This window comes from Polyodon spathula, chromosome 11, assembly GCF_017654505.1.
Source record: "Polyodon spathula isolate WHYD16114869_AA chromosome 11, ASM1765450v1, whole genome shotgun sequence".
NCBI lineage: Eukaryota > Metazoa > Chordata > Actinopteri > Acipenseriformes > Polyodontidae > Polyodon > Polyodon spathula.
Genome location: NC_054544.1, coordinates 41477144 through 41496995, shown reverse-complemented (window position 1 = coordinate 41496995; position 19852 = coordinate 41477144). Strand labels below are relative to the sequence as shown.

Below are 19852 nucleotides of genomic sequence, written 5' to 3'. Positions count from 1 at the left end.
TATTTACTATTTAAGCCCTGACCACTTGCACCTTTGCTGTTTAGCGTTTCGTTTTTTTGTAGCACACGCTCAGACGCCGTCTTTTCGTATTTCTCCGCTAATCTACACTTCGTTGCCTTTCACTGGAGGTCAATTCTCTGCGCAGCGCTCCCAAGATATTATCAAATATTTTTCTACCTGCTCCGGTGCTGTTTCTCATCATTCAGCTTTTCCATTCGGATGCAGGAGCCCCAGCTTTAGTCTTTCCTGCTCTTTCCAGTCTCCAGCCTAGCAACAGCACCTTTCAAACCGCAGCTTCATTTCTCATTTTTAAAACTGCAATTTTCTGGCTTGCTTGCCGCTGGGCTTTTACAACCTGCGAGGGCTCGTTCAACTCGTCGAATTGTGACATCTAAATACCGCGTTAACGTATTCATATACATGACTGACTGTCCTAAAACATGTAACGAAGATATTAAAATCTAAAAGAGTACGCAATTGTTGTTCTACACCGACAAGGATTTTAATCACAATAACCAAATTCTACCCGGCTTCACTCAAGCCAATGGTTAATTCTAATCATAACCGCTAGATGGCAGTGTAACACCACAAATTTTATACAGTCTCTAAGCTGGTTTGCTGTCACTGTGACGCTCACATGCTCCAGCTTTTCTACACATCCCGCAGTTTGTCGTCATTCTGAGGGATTTACAGGAGACCCCCTCCTCTTCAACCTTTTGTAGCAACTGACATTCTCCAATTTCAACAGTTCCCCTCTTTAAGGACCTGGTCATGAAGCAGCCTTACTCATCTGTTGAGATGTTCAATACCTACCATCATAGTAACGTCCTGCTTTCCTGCATCACGCATCCATTCCTGTGACTTATTCCTGTTCCCAGATTTCTGTTTCCTCATCTGGCGCTGCTCCTCCAGTCCGACCAGCTTCATCAAAAGTCATCATTTCATCAACGCGAGCCGCTTGTCAGTCATGGAACCATGCCCTACGATTTATCAATGTTCCAGTCAATGTCCTCCTACCCCCAATAGACAATAAACTGCTTCCGACCAATCAGTAGGTTTTGCAGATGCCTCGGAGCAACATATTCTTCATCCTCTCTGGTTCTGCAGCTGTCTCAGATCTCTGTAATCTTTATCTCTGCCCAAATCTCTGTTCTCACAGCTGGGCCTCTGCACACTACTGACAGCACTCCATTGTTTTCTTCCTCAGACCTCTGCTCTGTTCAGCAGATCCCGCCCTCTACTGTTAATTGTTCCTTACTACAGCAGATCTCCACTCCCTCTTCAGATCTGTTCACTACCGCAGCTGCAAAGTTGCTCTAGTTTACTGTTGAAGTCTGCAGCTGCACTTCTCCAGAGCCAACAATGCTCCAGCCTTCCTCCAATACGCAGATTGTGGCAGTAATCCCACAATCAAGGCTAACGCTAATCTCCATCTTCAAAATACGGGGCACTTCTTCAGCAATCCTATTCCTCCCAAATGTTACAGCATTAATACTTGGTTTGAGATGTGGTACGAGACTGGAAATCTGTCTGATTATGAGTTAAGGATTTCCACTATTAAGAGAATAACTGGCGTTGCGAAACCCAAATCTCTGAATGTGAGTTTTCCTTTTCCATTTCAAGCAGACATGATAGTAGCAAACCACTGATCGATCCTGTATTAACTAACACATAGAAAGGTGGCATCTCATCTTTACCCTCATTTCTAGAACATGGGGCGCAAAGGAGCCGTGCTTCCCCAGTAGCCGATTCATGTTCGTTCAGTCCAGCTGCCACCTCAGCCCTCAGTTCCAGCTCTTCTTCTGCCTCTACTTTTGGTATCCAAGTTCAATCATTTGGTCCCATTTGATTCCACAACCCCCATCCAGAATCCTCAGCTTCTCCAGATGCTATTTAACTGAAACCTACTCTCCGTAACCCCCTTCAATCTGCTCAGCATTACATGTCTGCAGCCCTCCACCTTGTTCAAGCTCCTATTCTACAGCCTGCTCAGCATCTTCAATCCCCTGCACCCAGATTCGAATAATCATAGCCCTTCAATCAAAACCTGGCTCTCATGGTTCGTGCTAGGGATTCTCTCCAACTCCCTCCAGTCTCTCCATATTCAGCATTCTGCCTGACCCTCTGTGGGATTCTTAAGAGCTTTCCCCCTGCCTCACCTTCCCGTCTGTGTATATCAAAATATATTCTCCATTTGCTAATTTCCACTCTTCTGAAAAGCCACTTCTCCCCTACAATGATTTACCCATGGAGATCAGCTGCCTCTCGGCGACCTTCCATGCTTACTCCATCACTTGGCTGCGTACCTCAGGACGGATCAATTCAGTGCTGTCGTTCCACTCACACGTCAAGTATCAAGTTCCCTATCCCCCTTTTCAAGGCATCTCCACAGCAGGAACCCCCCCCCCCCCCACTCCCCCCTCAGACCATCTGTTCATTGATTCATCTTACTCCTATCATCACTCGCCTCGTCTCAAGCAGACCTCCCTCCATTCCTCTGCCCTTGCCCCCCAAGCAGGCCTCCTTCCTGTCAACCCTCGCCTCGTGAATAGGCCTCCCTCCTCAACTCCACCCTCTCCTCCAGAGCAGGCCTCCCTCCTCGTCTCCTTGCATGGCTTCCTCCTCTCCACCCTCTCCTCCGAGCAAACCTCCCTCCTCTCCACCCTTGCCTCCTCGCAGGCCTCCCTCCTCTCCACCCTCTCCTCCAGAGCAGGCCTCCCTCCCTCGACTCTCCCCTTCCCCCCCCTCCTCCAGCCTGATCACGAAGGTGGGGGAACTGGTCCTCCTCTGCAGTGGATTCCTACATTCATTCATCCTTCCCTGATATAGTTGCTGCTCCTTCTAAAAATGCTAGAATCATCTCTACTCTTCGGAAATGCTGCTTCTCCCCCTACGAGGATCTACTCATGGAGACCATCTGCCTCACAGCCTTCTTGGCTTTCTCAGAAGCTCCGAATTCACAGTTCCCTCAGCTTCTTGCTTCCCCTTGGTGGATATTCGTTTATGTGACCTCTCTTCTATTTCCAACTCCTATTTTCTTATTCGGCTGCGCACTTCAAAGACAGACCAACTCCGGTGCGGTCAATTCATTCAGCTTTCAAGGACCAAGTCTGCTCTCTGCCCTTTCAGCAATGTCAAAGTATCTCTCATGCAGGAAACCCTGCCCACCCTACCCTGTTTGTCCTTCTAGTCTTTTGTTTATGTTATGCGCTGGCATGTGCTCTTTTGTTTGTCTCAAGGTGTGGATGATTTGGTGGAGTGCCGGGGGTCCATCCTTTGGGGGGCAAGTGATCTCACTTCCCCGACCTCGGGGCATGGCTTCAACTAACACTTGACCTTCAGGGGGGTTCTCACCGTGTGAGTCAGAGCGGACCCCTGGCCACACTCTGTTCTGTCGCAGCTCCTGCACTTATCTTGCCTCACTCAAGGCGTTCTATACTCTGTCTCAGTTCGGGACATGGCTACTCATGCTCGAGTCCCATACTAACCTCTATGCCTTGTTCTTATCTCAGGTCCCAGGCAGCGTGAAGTCTCGACCAATTGGGGGTCTAACGAGCGCCCCTTTACAGAAGTCTCAGATGCTGGGTACCTCTCACTCTCTATCTTCTTTCGTGTCCCAGTCTTCTGGGACCATCTTTCTCTGAGGGGTGGCTCCACTAGTCATAACCCTCATATATGTTTTCGGTTGCTAGGTCCATCGGCCCTGAGCGTGTCGGCATCGCCGCCCTCAGTCAGTGACCACTTTTGTATCCTGTTTCCGGTTGCTAGGCCTTCGGCTCTGAGCTCCTGTCGGCATCACCGCCTTCAGTCAGTGACCACTTTCTGTATCCTGTCTTCGGTTGCTGGGTCCTTCGCCCCTGGGCTCGTGTCGGCATCGCCGCCCTCAGTCAGTGACCACTTTCTGTCCTAGCTTCCATGTCCAGCTTCGCTGGTCTGCTACTAGAGTGGGCCTCGCCTGCTCTTCTATCCTAGGTCCGGTCCTTTCTAGCCGGCACTCTGTCCTACTAACCGCTCCCTTCTGCTTCTGCTCTATCTCTATCCCCAGCTCACGCCTCGTGAACTTTTACTTAGGAACATTTGCCAGGAGAATAAGGATTTTTCTTCTAAACATCACAGTGCATCTGGTTCCCACTTCCTCCTGGTTCTCTGATTGAAGTGAGTGTGATGGGAACAGAAAACCAGCATTGTGGCAGGAGGTAGCATGATCTGGATACACTGTGATCCTCACAAGAGATGTTTTATTTCTCCTGACACATACTCCCGAGTGAATGTTGTGAAATACACTGTAATGCTCAGTTGATTTATGACCCAGGATGTGTAAACAATGTGTTTAAAAATGTAACGCTGCAATACAGGCAACACGGGACACGTTTCTCATACGCTTTGCACCAACGTTGAACTAAAAAGCTAACAGAATTAGCCGTTGCATATAATTTGCCTGAATCTGTGGTGTGCTGTGTGTTTATGTGGTGCCAAACTAGGCCTGGTTAATTTGTTTTAACCCTTTCACCATACGACAATCTACCATTGTAAGAAGCCATTTGGCATTGTATAATAGCTATCAGAAACAAGCTTTTACAGCAAACACAGATTCCTAATACTGCACATTCTTCTAAATCCCCATTGTTTTTTACTCCATATCTAGCAATATCCAAAAGCATCAACAGTAGACCTCCTCAATGTCTGGCTAAAACTAGGATAGAGGTTTCCCAAAGTGCAACAGTATACTCTTCAAGTTAAACTTCAAACTGAGATTCCAACCTAGAGTCTTATAATTGCTTGTCCTCACCTACCTCTCCTCACCTCATTCACTCCAAACCTGCATACAGAGCCTCTCACAGTCACACTTGTCTGAAAAACAAACAGCAAGGATGCTGAAGTACAGTCATTAGAAACCTTTACATCAGACAAGTGATGAACCACAAGCCAGTTCATATACAGCTCAGAGTATATACAGTTTGTGTATTGTTGGTAGTCATACAGGTAGTCTTGCTGTATTATGTAACACATTTTAATAATGGCCGGAAATGAAAGCCAAACACATACATAAAGAACCTCATACAAACGGTCAAGCATGGTGGTGGTAGTGTAATGATTTGGGGATGCTTTGCTGCATTAGGACCTGCATGACTTGTCGTCATTGAAGGAACTATGAATTCTGCTCTGTATCAGAGAATTCTACAGGAGAATGTCAGGCTATCCGTCCATGAGCTGAAGCTGAAGAGCAGCTGCGTCATGCAGCAAGACAATGATCCGAAACACACAAGCAAGTCTACATCAGAATGGTTTAAGAAATTTAAAGTTTTGGAATGGCCTAGTCAAAGTCCAGACCTAAACCCCACTGAGATCTGACCTGAAACGAGCAGTTTATGCTTGAAAACCCACAAATGTCACAGAGTTGAAGCAGTTCTGCATGAAGGAATGGGAATGGCATTGGGTGTTGCATAACTATCTTTAATAAATAAATGAAATAAGTATCAAAATGTTGTGTTATTTGTTCACTCAGAGTTCCTTTTATCTAATATTAGATTTTGGTTGAAGATCTGATAACATTCAATGTCAAAAATATGCAAAAATGCAGAAAATCAGACAGGGGGCAAATACTTTTTCACAGCACTGTGAAAGAAGAATTAGGGGGACTTGATTGAAATCTTTAAAATCTTCAAAGTAGTTGACGAAGTTATCCCTAACTAATACTTTAAGTGCAGCAGAGAAACCAGGACCAGAAGCCAGTCTTAGGATAGAGGGATAGGCACTTCTTCACATAGAGTGGTGAAGGTATGGAATGGCTTACCTAGTCATGTTGTTGAGGCAGAATCACCGGGATCCTTTAAGACCCGACCTGACAAAGTTTTGAGACCAATCAACTACTAAGAACCGGATGAGCATAGATGAGCTGAATGGCCTCCACTCATTCCTAAATGTTATTTATATATAATTTAATAAACTGGTTTTCAGCCAAGCTTGAGTACTGTATCTGATGCAGTTGTAATTGCAAGAACAGAAAGAAAGCATTCATTGCCCTGAATAAAGCCTAGCCCACACTAAGCAGACTTTATTGGACTGTACAGAGAAACCTGGTCCCCAAAGGGCTGGGCATTTGTGACTGCTTAGGACAGGTGACTGCTTAATAGTTGGTGAGGTCAGGTGACCACTTAGTTAAAGAAAGACAGCTTTACTGTGATTTACCGTTATATTGTGGTGGGGGCATTTCAGTATGGTTTTAATGAGTGGAGGGAACTATGAAGTAGGTTTGACTGTATTAATAATTTTGGAGCAGATCAATTGAATATACTGTACCCTGATGTGTGGGGATTTCAGAGGATTTGATTCAGTGCTGGTCAATGATCGTAATTCAAGGTATTTGCCCAGTGTTTTGACGGTGCATGGCTTGTGTTATTTTTCCTGGATGGAAAATGTCTTTATAAGCAAGTGTGGGAGGTTTCAAGAATGCAAGATTGAAGCCAGCTAATATCAAGCACTGCCCCTCACCCACTGCTTTGCCAGTCTGTTTCTGCTTACTGTATAGCTCTGTAGTGCCAAGTCTACTACAGCTGTTGTGTAGTGCTGTATTTTCACTGGTCTAAGACTGGGAAAAACACTGTCCTATCTAAGACAAACCAGGAATGCAGAGTAGAATATCTGTGGACAAAATTTCAAGAAGTAAAAGGTCAGGAGGATATAGGCAAATTTAATTTTATCTACCTGCGTCTTTCATTTTGTGTTGTTTCTACTGTGTATGACCTGTTGTGTGTTTGTTTCCCAGACAAATTTAATGACTTTAACTGTATGGGATTTATTTTAAAATTAAGCTACAAAAATAAATAAACCTCACTAGGAAGCAGCAGCAAATAGTGAGTGTATTATCAAAATGCATAGGGCCCTATGGTGATGTAAGTGCAAAAGCAAAAACACATTGTCTGAGAGGAAATAAAACAATTTTACCATCAAAAAAAAAAAGAAAGATCTCAGAACATAACCCCTGCTGTAACTTAATTGTTCCTAGTTTGCTTGTTTGACAATATTTTTACAATACTTCTTTTTTTGGTCTTCTTTCAGAAAATCCCCCATTTTGCCCTTGCTTCAAAATAAGGCCCTTAATACTTTATTTCAGTTTAACTTTAGTTATCCACTTCCACTTGGAGACTCAGATTTCCAAACAACAAGAAGGAACCCTAGAACCACCCTGTCATGCCTTATCCCCCATGCAGTTGTCTCATACACAGTAAAACTTCAAAATGGGAGGTTCAGTAGCACTTCAAAATCTCTGACGGCAGTATTAGGAATAGATACCTTGGAAATGAATAGCATAAGGCAGAAGCCTTGTTGTGCTGCTGCTGGCTGAGTGGTCACACACTGCAACCTGCATCTCCATGGCATGATTTTTCAGACCAGCTTGTGGAAGTAGTTCATTACCGTAGGCTTTGCAGACCTTATGCACAATGAGCTGTATTGTGTAATGCTTATATATTTAATACAGTACTCAGATCTGTTTTCTAGATAATATACCAATGCCATCAGTTGTTTCATTCCATGAATCATTACTTTAGAAATAAGTAAGTGCAGGAGAGAAGGTAAGGTGTAGGAGTTTCAATATTAATTTCAACATTTAACGAGACCTGTCTTGCTTAAATTAGTATGATACATTGTAACCCTATACTGTATTCCAGGATCAGGAAAATTACATTTTCACTAGTAAAAATAATATGTAAAAATCAATGTCACAAAACCTATACAGCATCTTAAATGCAAAAGAAAAAGCATACAGTCTTTAAATAAAGCTATGACTACTTCCAAGAATGTCAGTCTAGTCTAGTCTGGGTAGCCACCATTGCAGAAATCACATTTTCTGAGGTAAAATACTGTAGAAAACAAGTATCCCACCCACTAGTTCTATTTTGGTAGTCCATAGATAACATTTGGGGTACCACTGCATGACACTACAAAATACCAAGATACTATTTCTAGCACCAAATCATAATAGATTGATGTGGTTTCCCTGTCATTAACCAGAAACCCATTCATTATTAATTACCATCAACAAGAGGTAGAACCATTTATTCCCATGAAAACAGTGAACAACTAGAAATGTGTCTGCCTAGCACAGCAAATAGCCCCAATTTGCACCTGATTGAATTTTTTCAGGGAACTATGTGTCATAACACTAGACATTTCCCTCATCATTTTGAAGCCATATACACATTTTCAAATCAACCAACAAGTAATTTGCAAGTCATATAAGTCACAATCTCAGTATAACTAAAATTAATATGATTTATACTGTACTGTACAATGTTAGGGAAATGACCGGGCTCCTCAGAAATGCTGTCAGCCAGTCTACCATCTGTTAGTGAGAAACAGAGTAACATTTCAGCTCCTGTTATTAGGCAGCCCTCGCTTTATTAATGTTGTTTTTTTGCAGTATGACTATCTGGGAGGTAGGGGAGTGGGTTGGGGTGCAAACAGGGGGGCTCTGCTTTCATTCCCACAGCTCTTCTGTGGCAGCTGTTAGCATCATTGACAACGCAGTGAGAGTGAATCCTCCTTTAGAGGACCCCCAGTGATGTCAATGAGAGAGTGTGTGTGTGTGCAGGCAAGGCAGCAGATCTGGCTAGCAACGAAGATTAAGCTCCAGTCAGTCAGTCTGCCAGTTAGTCAGCCAGTCAATAGACAGTTATACCAGGTACCACTCTGAGGAACCTGCCTGTTGTAGCTGTATAAAACACCACCACCAGCAAGAGCATCTCCCCTGGTTCTGGAGTCATGAGGACCCAGCAGTGTGCTGAGGGGAGTGGTCCCCACATGGAAGGGAGCTGCAGCAGCAGTGGCAGCTCAGGACTGTCCCCTGGCTCTGACTCAGACTGCAGCGGGGTGGGAGGAGGGAGTGTCACAGGGATTAGGGGGGTCCTGTCCAGGTACTGGAGTCTGGAGAGCCTGCATTCTGTTACTGGTAAGAGCCCTGCATCCTTTATTGCTACTCCTGTTGACCTAATGGGGAAGCGGTAAGCAACAAGAGATAACATTTCAATCTGTATGGGCTCTGCTAGTCCTTTTTCAGTGACTGGCATTGGAAAGTGGAAGGGAATGAATACAGGTTTTTCTCTGCTTCTTGTGTTTTATTGTTTTTGGCAGGTTTTATAGGGTTTATTTTGTCGTGATAAAAGCAGTGGTTGGGAAAGCAGAACTGTTATAGATGTACAGTATGTATTCATCGAACTTGGTGCTCTTTGATATTGAGAATCATTTTCAGAAGTGCTAACTTGTTAAAATGAAAAGTACTTCATGAAAAAAAATAAAAAGTTTCCCAATATAAAATGCATTTAAAAGAATGCACAACTTTCTTTTAAAACAAAACACATATTGAATGAATAATAAAACTGTAGTTCTTATTCTTATTGTAACTCTTTTGTACAGTGGTTAAGATGTACACTTTTATGTAGGCACTATGACTCAGATTCTTGCAGAACCTGTTTTGACAATGTGTGTTTACCTTTGATTTCAAATTGGGATCTGAATTGGGGGCCGAATATGGGAATGCTGAAACATAATTTTTTGATTATGTTAAATGATGTTTATTTATTCTTAATAGAAATTCAGAATATTTCCATAAGCCAGTGAAAAGATGTACTGTAGTACACAGAAACACCATCCAATTTGGTCCTTATTACTTTCCAATGATGTCCATCTGTTTTTCCATGTTGTTTTGCTTTAGAGAATGATTTATGCTTGTAAAATTGATCAACCAAGTCACCCTGGAGAACACTTAAATTAGTTCTTATCAGATATTTTATACAGTGGAGGATTGCATTGAAATGTATGGCACAGCAAATACTGTACAGTTTTTCGTTTTTTGAAAGCATGCAGAATTTGGTTGGACATGGATCTTTAATTTGTATTATGATGTTAATTGCTTGTGTCAGGCAAAGAAAAAGTGAAGCTGTACGTTCAGACATACTCCTAAAAGTTTTCAAAATTTTTTGAGAAAGAAACATTTTGGCTGCAAGCCTTCACAAGGGTGTAGAGAGCCACTAAGAGTGTTTTTTATAGACAAAGTAGCAGATGTTAGCAATCAACAAATTAAGAAATCAGAATTAGTCTACATAATTGATAGTTGTATAAAGACATAATATATTGAAACAAGTTATTAATTAATGATTAATTACTTGGATAATGTTGCATAATTCATCAATAATAATACTACAAAAGATAAAGCTAATATAGAACCAACTATACTTTATAATGGATAATGGTAACACCTAATCATTAGCTTTAAAAAAATAATAATTAAACAAAATGAAATTAACAATTTAATAAAAACACAGTCATTATTATTGAAATTTCTAAACACATAGCTGTAAATTCCCCCCAGAATATATAACAATAAAATTTATCATAGAAGAAAAGCTGTAATAATAATAATAATAATAATAATAATAATAATAATAATAATAATAATAATAATAATTTAAAGGAATGGTCAAAGATCTAAATTAATATTCATAGGAATTACAGTTTTTAGATTATGGATCGAAAAAGCTTCTCTTTTAAAGAGAATGGTGTAAAAATCACCACCCCTCCTTGAAAATGTAACCAAAAATATCTAAAAGATAAAATCAAATGTTTGGCTTTTATAAAATGGGCAGCAACTGTATGTGCTTCATCTTTACATCTTATCGTGCCATGATGTTCAGCTGTTCTAGTTTTAACAGCATGTTTAGTTTTACCGACATAAGATTTACCACAAGAGCATTGAATCAAATATATCACTCCCTTTGTGAAGCAAGAAATTATACCTTTAACAGGAATCATTTTGTCAGTAAATGGATGTTTCAAAGAATGACATTTCAAAGTACTGTTACATTGAGCACATGCTCCACATTTTTAATTACCATCTGTTATAGGTGTTAAGAGTAGTTGTTGAGGACAGGGAGGCAAATCAATTTTAACCAGAATCCTTAAAATGTGGTCCTCTTTTAAAAGCAACAAGAGGGGGATCCAAGGACAGAGGTGTCAAATTGCTGTCCGGTTTTAAAATGTGCCAATATTTATGTAAACTTCCTTTAATTTGTTCAGAACATTTGATATATTTAGTGGAAATAATTACAGAAGTGTGTTTAGTTTTAGTTTTAGCTTGTAAAAACACTCTTCTTGATTTCTGATAATTTTTTGGGGTAGCAACACTGAGGCATTTCTCCCCGTATCCCCGTTACCAAAATGTTTCTTTCAAAACAGTAAGGTTGGATAAAAAATCAGAGTCTCGATGACAAATCTGTTTAATTCTACACAATTAGTTGTAAGGTAAACTGTTTTACAGAAGAGGATGGTAACTATCTGATGTTAATAAAGTATTACGGTCACTGGGCTTTTTATACAAATAAGTATATTATGTATTTTTTTCCTTAATAATCCATAAATCGAAAAAGTTAATTTGCTCAAGGTTGTATTGTATAGTAAACCTTAAATGTTCACAGCAAGAATTCAGAAATTGGTGGAATATTAAGAGCTCCTGAACACCTCCTCTCCACAAAACAAAGATATCGTCTGTGTATCTTTTCCAAAGTAAAATATTAGGCAAAAAAAAATGTTCATTTGCAGATCAATAATGAATTGTTCCTCTAAATAACCTACACACAAATTAGCATGATTTGGTGCCATGGATGCATCCATGGCAGTTTCTTTAATTTGAAGAAAAAAAATCTAATTGAAAAACAAAATAATTATGAGAAAGTACCATTTCAGCCAGACTCAAAGTACCTGAATTAGAAGGTAAAGGATCTCGTTTTTGGAGGAAGTGTTCAAGAGCACACAATCCACCATTATGAGGAATATTTCTATACAGACTTTCAACACCAAATGTCACAAGAATAATTCATTCTGTAACGGGTCCTAAGGATTCAATATTATAAATCATATTAATATTCAACTCAGTGTTAGTGACATTCAAATCCAAGTTGAATTGGAAAGCATAAATACATGGGCTTTAATAGATTATGACAAACCATTCCAACATTGCAGTAATAAGGGGTTTGCACTCTTGGTTTGCTGGGCAAACAAAACAAATCTTAATCATTGTGTGACAGTCGACTGCTGGATGACTAAACCATTGTAGCTCTAATGTATTGGAAGCGATTGGTGCACCATAGTAAAATCCTACTCAGAGAAACTGCAGTTACATCATTTTGCCCTTTTGATAGTTTATCATGCCTTAATGCACAACCGAAAGGTATCAATAACCACCAGATTAGCACACATTTGAAGAGGTGGGAGCACAGACTTCAGTACTGCTGAGTATTATCTGAGCTCCATACATTGTATATAGCAAATACTGACAGTGTTTCATTTAGATTAATACGCATTAGGCAATATACCAGTAGTTTTAAGTATTACACATATTGCGGCTACAGGAGTGTGTTTATGGAAGCCGTATCTGTTTTTTGGAATGTATACATTTACTATTGATTTCACAATTGACTATCTGGCCTTTTTAAGCCTTGAATGGGGGACAAAGGTTGCATCAGGTCACATTCAAAAACTGAAGAAAGCAGTGTGTTTATTTGATTTGACCTGTAAGAGAAAGAACATGGTGGGAGGTGAGGGTGGGGGTGGGAGTGGAGGCAATGTAGGTTTTTTAATTCAAGGTTTGTCAGTGTGGCAGAATACCCAGTGTATTTCCCAGCTCAATTGCATATTTCCACATTGCTGAATTCTGAGTGCTAAAATCTGGTACCACGGGTGCTTTCGTTTGTGTGGAATGAGAGGGAATGCTGCAGCTGTTGTGTTTTGCCTTACAATAGTAGTTCTTACAGTTGCAGTTAAATTATTAGTTTTCTGTCTTGTCCATCTGTCTTGGTCTGTTTGTTTATGTTATATTTTTACATATATTTACAGAAGCGCTTATTAATTTGTGGTGAACTTTAGTTAGGACATTTTTAATTCAAGTTATTAAGAGTGTACAAATCTGGGAGTACTATACATGGAGGCATCAATCCAGCTGTCTGTATGTCTGAGATGTGCATGCAGGGTGCAAACTTAAATGTAGGTTATAGGGATCTGCTTTTTCATGTTCCTGATGTAAATCAGTATTTACATCCATGACAGGAGTTGTATGTCAATGACATGCTTGTTTGACTAGGTGTAGACAAGGCATAATACTTTCTCATTGACAGTGGTGACCTTGGGAACAGTGGCATGTAGAATTTGGATAATTAGTCAGGCCAGAGTTTTATTGATTTAATACATTGGGATTTAGCCAGGACACTGGGATTAGCACTTCTTCATAAACAGTGCCAGCTGATCTTTACAGTCCACTGAGCAGAGAGGTTAATGTGTCATCCAGAGATAGTATACTGTATAATATACTTTAACACCACGCAGCACCTGGTTTTCCAGGTTCTCCTTTTCAATTATGAACTGGCCAAGAAGGCTCACAATGAACTGCAGCAAAAGAGTGAATGTAAAAGGAACATTAGTGATTGTAAGGAGATCTGAATTGTACCTTTCTTTGGATCCTTTTGGTAAGAGTCCTCAGTCAGGATTCCTGATCCTTTATCAATTTTGAGTCTAAAAGGTAATGGTTAAGCCTATATCTTTAAAGGGATCCTATTGCAGAAGGTGGAAAGATCAGTTTTATCAAAATGAAGGCTCCTGATAACATGTACTTATGCAGGAAAATACATGTAAAAGGTGGTTATTTAGCACTCAAGATTCCATTTTTGCATAGAGCTGATGTGGTATGCAGTGGGTTCATTAATTAATACATATCTTTTTAATATTATTAAACAAATTATCCACCAATTATTCACTGCCAAAGACCCAAAAGAATGTAAATGTCTTATTAGTCCATTACACTAAAGGCTGGATTCTTTCTCCAGAAATGGGCATCATGAATGCATAACTTCAATCCCACTCCTGGTAGTTAAAACTAGTTTGTGGACTTTACGAAAATGTTCAGCCTTTTAGGGGTATGTATTCAGATGTTGAGAAAATCTATTAGGTTTGACAGCTAGTAGTTCCTGATTCTCTGAGCAGAGGGGAGCAGTCAGATCAACATGGGGAGGCTGTGGGGTTCAGAACAGTTTAAGCACTCAAAGGGGAGTCAGTTTGCCAACAAGCTCATGTTTCTCTGTATAGCAACTGCCAGCAAGGCAATGGACCGCTATCATGTAAAACAAAGCTTTACCGTGTGTATTTACCTGATGATTCATAACATTGTCATATACACTATATTAGTTTATGCAATGTTATTTTAAAGTACAACATCTATGTCAAAGTATTCTGTCCACAAAGCAGGCAAAATATGAAAAAAGTTCAATCTTATGACAACACAAACTTTTTCTATGAATTATGATCTGAAAAATCAGGCAGCACACCTCATAATCCATCTGACTGGAACGCCTTTCAAAAGTATATGACTGTGGTGAAGATGTGTTTTAGATATCAATGGTTGGTGATAGAACAGTTTTCCCTCTCTGCTGTCTCAGTGTACGTCTTTAGATGCAGCTGTTGCATACCTCCCTAGAATCCTCCATTGATTATGTGAATTTCTGTTTGTTTCTGACTCCTTTGTGTTTAACAGGAGCTGTAAGGCTAATTCTAACAAGACTATTCAAGTGCCTGTGTACCTCCGGGTTTCCATTGAGACTTGTTTGTTATTTCAAATATTTTGTACAGGACAACCGTCTGTGTAGCAGCACAATGCATTTGTTTGTTTGACACTGTCTGACAGCTGGAAATTTGTACAAGACTTTTTTCCATGAGATACTCAGTTGGATACAGTTGTATTGTGCAATTGTAAACCAGAATTCCATTCGTGCACTGGTTCTTCAGTCAAAAGGGCACATAGCTGAGCCAAAGAAAAAGCCTCATTCTGCTGTTTGACCAGTCAGTGATAGTTGGAGCAGGGCCTTTGACAGAACATCAGCAGATCTATATTAAAATAACTGCTGGGGTTGTGCAGTATTCTTCAGTACAAACTACACATCACACTGTTTTACATGTGTTGTAATACAGTATATCCCACATACTTTGACTTATGTCAATAGCTAACATAGACTGAGCCTCCATCTTGCCATTCTGCCCTCAATATTGCTCAAGTCACTGTTGTGTAAATGTAGCATCATTGTAAGGTAAGACAACAATGGAAACGAGGCACCGGAAACTAGCAGGAAGCAGGAGCTCCTAAATTAAAAGCCCACTTAAGCATGTTTGACATAGCAGAGCAAAATGACAATTTGTAATATGGAAACTAGAGGTATATGTTTAGGACACCTGGTTGCATAGTGAAAGAAGTCTGCTGTAAAAGAAACGTGCAGGTTCTGTATTCATCAAACCTTTCTCATTTATATTTTGTGTTTTAACACATTTTTCTAACACACTTATGAGGACAAGTGTAACAGGCGTGGGTTAACAAAGCCAAACCAGTCAAATGGTGTGCATGGCTACAGCGGGGGCAACTGTGTTCAGGCTAAGCCACCATTGACTACGACAGCTCTATAAAAAAGAGCAACTAAAATGGAATGTTTCCCAATTCTGCCCTAATTTAACAGCACGGGTTATTTTACTGGGAAGGAGCAATGCATGAACCATAAGTAGAGGATGAGCAAAATGGAGTTCAATGTTTTTTATTTATAAGAAAATATGTTTTTCACATTTACAAAAATAAAATATAGCAAATGGATCTTTTTTTTCAGGGCTTAGTAAATACAGATGCATATTAGTTATCAGCTACACAAATTAGACACAGTAGTTAACATGTCAGCATCACAGGTTATAAAGCACTGAAGGGCACCTAAGCAGAATAAAACAATCCAGAGTTAATTGCATTGGTGAATTGGAGATGTGGTCGAGGACTCAGTTAACAAAATGTATTAATCAAAATAACTTGGTGCTCCAACTAAACAACAAAACCTAATGAGTCCTCACTCTCACCTCCAATGGAGTTCAGATACCAAGCATCGGGCACTTATTGTATTGGCTAAATAATCCCATTCTCAAAGCTGTCAGAGAAAAAGGAGATGGATTTTCATTTTACATCAATAATCATATAAAAGCCATTCTAGATCTCCCCCTCCCTCACTCACTACAGACAGAGATGGTGCCGGGCTAAGAATGTAGCACACATGAGCTACAATTGCTATATGCGGATACACACCCCCGCCAGTATACACTACAGTTCATAAACTCCACACACAAAGTAGTAGTTTCTCAAAAACCCTACTGCAGCTCCTACTTCCCATCCATGCTCACACAAAGTGCTCTTTATCCTGAACGTCCTCCAAGCTCTTCCCTTGTTCTTCTGTATGAAGCTTTATAAATAGGGCTTCTGTTTTTCGGGTTTTATTAATTGTATTTTTTGATGCTTTTTTTTTTTTTTTTTTTTTATCTATTTTTCTGTTTTATGTAAATCACTTTTTTTCGGGGCTTTCGTTTTTTATATACTGTATGAATTTATGTTTTTGGTTACTTTCCAAAATGCCTAAGCATTTTTTTTTCTTCTGTGAACATATGTATAGTAGTAACTCGACAGTACTTGCACACTTAAATTGTACCTTCTTTCCTTTGCTGTCTTCCACAATAAAATCCTTATGGTCACGGGCACATTCTTCTGGGGTTTTTGTGTGTAGGCATTTTTGCACATTTCACCATAATTCTGTTTTAAATCCTCTGTATTTTAGCTGTAATACAGCTTTGAATCCTACTAACAAGCCTCCATTCCTGATTGTAATCTTGTTTTAAATCTTCCAAGCTGAGTCTCCACTAGAAATGTAGGAACGTGTTGTCACTCAGTAGTTGGGGCGGGTTTAAAGTAAACAGAACGAAGATGCAAGTCAGGAAGGTGGGACATTGCCCAGCAACACTGGGAAATGTATTTATTATTATTATTTTTGTAGCAGGTTTTATTTTTTTAATAGAAAAAGGGTACATGAATTGATTAACCATTTCCACAGTTTTTCCGGTGTTTTCCGGTGTTTGTTGGCTATCCACCAATTTCATTTATTTTGTATTGGGGGTGTTTTATCAGGTTTTATCAGTTAAATCCGAAAATCAGAAGCCCCAATTATAAAGTATTCAGCTACAAAATTGGACTAATTAATCAATTACAATGCAACTTTCTTACACACATTCACACGCACTTTAAAAAAAATAAATAAAAAATCAATATAAAATAATCAAAGTGCAATAGAAAAATCATACATCTGACATTATAATTACAAAAGAAAACTTAACCCTGTTACACAAGCATGTCAAGAAAGTTTACAAAACTCCAAAAAAACAGCCTTTATTTTCAGTTTAAAGTTTGGCCAGGCATAGCCTACTATGTATTTTTAAATGTTTGTTTTCTGTCAGCTGCTTTCAGCATCAAGGTTTAGGTCTACTGAAATGGACTTGCATATACAGCACCTACAATGCAGTTCATGGTCACCTTTTGAATATAAAACAAATATTCTTTGTAGTGTGATAGGCCAAATGGGTCTTTATCCAAAAATCTCCTAGCTGAAAGTAGGCAGCAGCTTCATCAGCGGTATTGTGGAGAGGCAGTTAAAGGGCCACTGTGCGCCTCACATTTTGTATCTGTGTTTCCTCACATGAAGATTAGAAAAATTCTGACTTCTAGGTGGAAAGAGCGATAAAGCACATACCTCAGCATAGAAGACTGGAGATGAAATACCACCATGTGGCTCCATTATTGCTCAGTAATATCAACTGCATGGCCTCATTAACTCATTTGCAGGGGCATGACTGCATCACTTAATCATATCAGCTGCTTATTATTAGTAGTATTATTATCATTAAAGGGATAGTTAGCCTCAATTGACTACTGTAAATCAATTTTTATTGGGGGTTTTAACCCTTAAACCCAAGTATCTCCATACTGTGTCAGATTTCACAAAGAGTTTTATACATATAAGAAAGACGTTTTTGTGTTTTAGATGTGAACGTATTGCTGTTATTAAATATATGAACCAAAAAATATTTTTCATGAACTCTTATATGCTCTTGGTGTACTAGTAACCATGGAAATTATTATGTATACATATTTACTGTATTTGAAGCACACAGCACTGTATGTTGCATAAGTATATATAGGTTTTCTGGTTTTAGTATTTTCTTTTAATTCCCATGTGAGACACAATGGGCTCTATTTTAATGATCCAAGCAGTGGCAGATCAACTTTTCCAGCACATGATCTGTACTGTTTTCATAATGTTTATGATGCTGAACCATTGGGACCCTTTGGGGGCCAATTTAACCAAGTGTTGCGATCAATCAGCTACTTGGAACTGGGCAATCACTGTTCATGCATTTTCTTATGTCTAACTGCCTGTAGTTGGTTATCGCTGAAAATATCTTTTGTATATTTAAAAGTCCTTTCTTTGAAGATAGCACTATGTTGGCTGTAAATTATTCATAAGGTCTGTGCTATTCAGTACCTCCCTGTGTCTGTCGGTTGGAAACACCATATTGGCTTACTTGGCAGCTATTAATTAGGCCAGTTGGTGTAACGTGAACAGTTTCAGCTATCTTTAAATGAATACGCAATCCATTATTTTTAATGTAACAAAATTAAAGAAAAATGCCATGCTGTCATGCACTCTAATGCAGACTGAATCATCACAAGATAAAAACAAACGTTTGCTTTTGTTAGGTTTTATTTTTTGTTTTTGTTTTTGACCACAGATAAATCCTGTCCTGGCACCGAGTGCCAGATATAGAACACCAAGCTCATGCTGGTTGTGTGTAATTCACCTCTTGTTCAGGAAAAACAGTATTGTCGACCTGCAGAATTTAGTCAGAAGCAGTGCCCGTAAAGTGCTTGGTTATTAAAAATATAAAACTACGAAAGTGAATATTAAGGTAGCTTGGCCTCAATGTGTCTTTGAGTTGGTAAAATACCCTGCAACCCTGTTTTTAGAGTTTAAATATTAATAAAGGTGAATAACATGCTATAACTGGGTTAGGGAATTGTCACATATGTTTTGTTTTAAGAACCAGGCAGGCAAGAGACATATTTCTTTATAACAAGTTACTGAGGTAAAGCATAGAAAATAAAAGACAGTGTAGTGAAGTACAGTGAGAATATGTTAAGTTACTGTCAAACAGAACATGTACAAGTATAGCAGTTAAAAAAGCATGAAACTTTCTTAGGGATATCATGGAAATGTACCTTTCCTCTGTGATCTTTCTCTGTTTTATGCTAAAAAACTACAGTAAATGCATCTAACATTAGAACCCCTGATTTCTGTTTCAAGCTTGTATACTGGCTAGTCTAAAGTCATTGAAATCATTGTACTGTGTAGAATGACAGCGACCTCATTCTTAGTCGCAGCAATGTTCTGTAGTGTCTTTTTTGATGATGTCTTCAAACTGAAACATGTTTTCATTGTAAGCATGGGGGCTTGAGAGCATTACTTCCAACCCTGCTAAGCTGTTCTTCCTGCTGAGTTGGAATGGGCAGAAGTCCTTCTCCTCAATGTAACTGTGTAGCTAATTTTGCCAGTCACTGACTTTTCCAGTAACTGAGCTATTTGGATGTCTGCACTGTAGAGCATCAGTTTAGCATAACAACATTGAAGGAGACTGTGAGGAGTTGATGGAAAACGTGCACAGCGTATCAAAACACCTGTGTCTATTAGTGTATTCATCCCTCAGTTTAAACAGACTGCTGAACTCAGTTTGTAACACTGAGCTCTGGGATCTCCATTCTGAATCAGACTGCTTTGCATACCGACACTAATGAAAACATAATAATCTGTCATGCTTAATAATTAAACACTCCTTTTGTTTCTTGTAAACATGTCATAAATCGCTTTGAGTTACATCACAGGCCGATCCCCAGTTTGTAATTAAAGTT

General features: G+C 39.5%; 1 protein-coding gene across 6 annotated transcripts in view; it reads left to right on the top strand.

Moving 5' to 3' along the window:
- Positions 1 to 19852, top strand: part of LOC121322937 (rho guanine nucleotide exchange factor 4-like) — a 157717-nt gene that overhangs the window by 104352 nt on the left and 33513 nt on the right. The window contains exon 1 of one of the 6 annotated variants that reach the window (XM_041263575.1): positions 8652 to 8950. The exons of 4 other annotated variants lie outside the window; for them this stretch is intronic. In XM_041263575.1, coding sequence (XP_041119509.1) covers positions 8764 to 8950 — 187 coding nt within the window. In that variant the 5' untranslated portion in view covers positions 8652 to 8763. Of the gene's footprint in view, positions 1 to 8651; positions 8951 to 19852 lie in introns of those variants that run through there. One more of the 6 variants, XM_041263578.1, reaches the window with a different exon arrangement.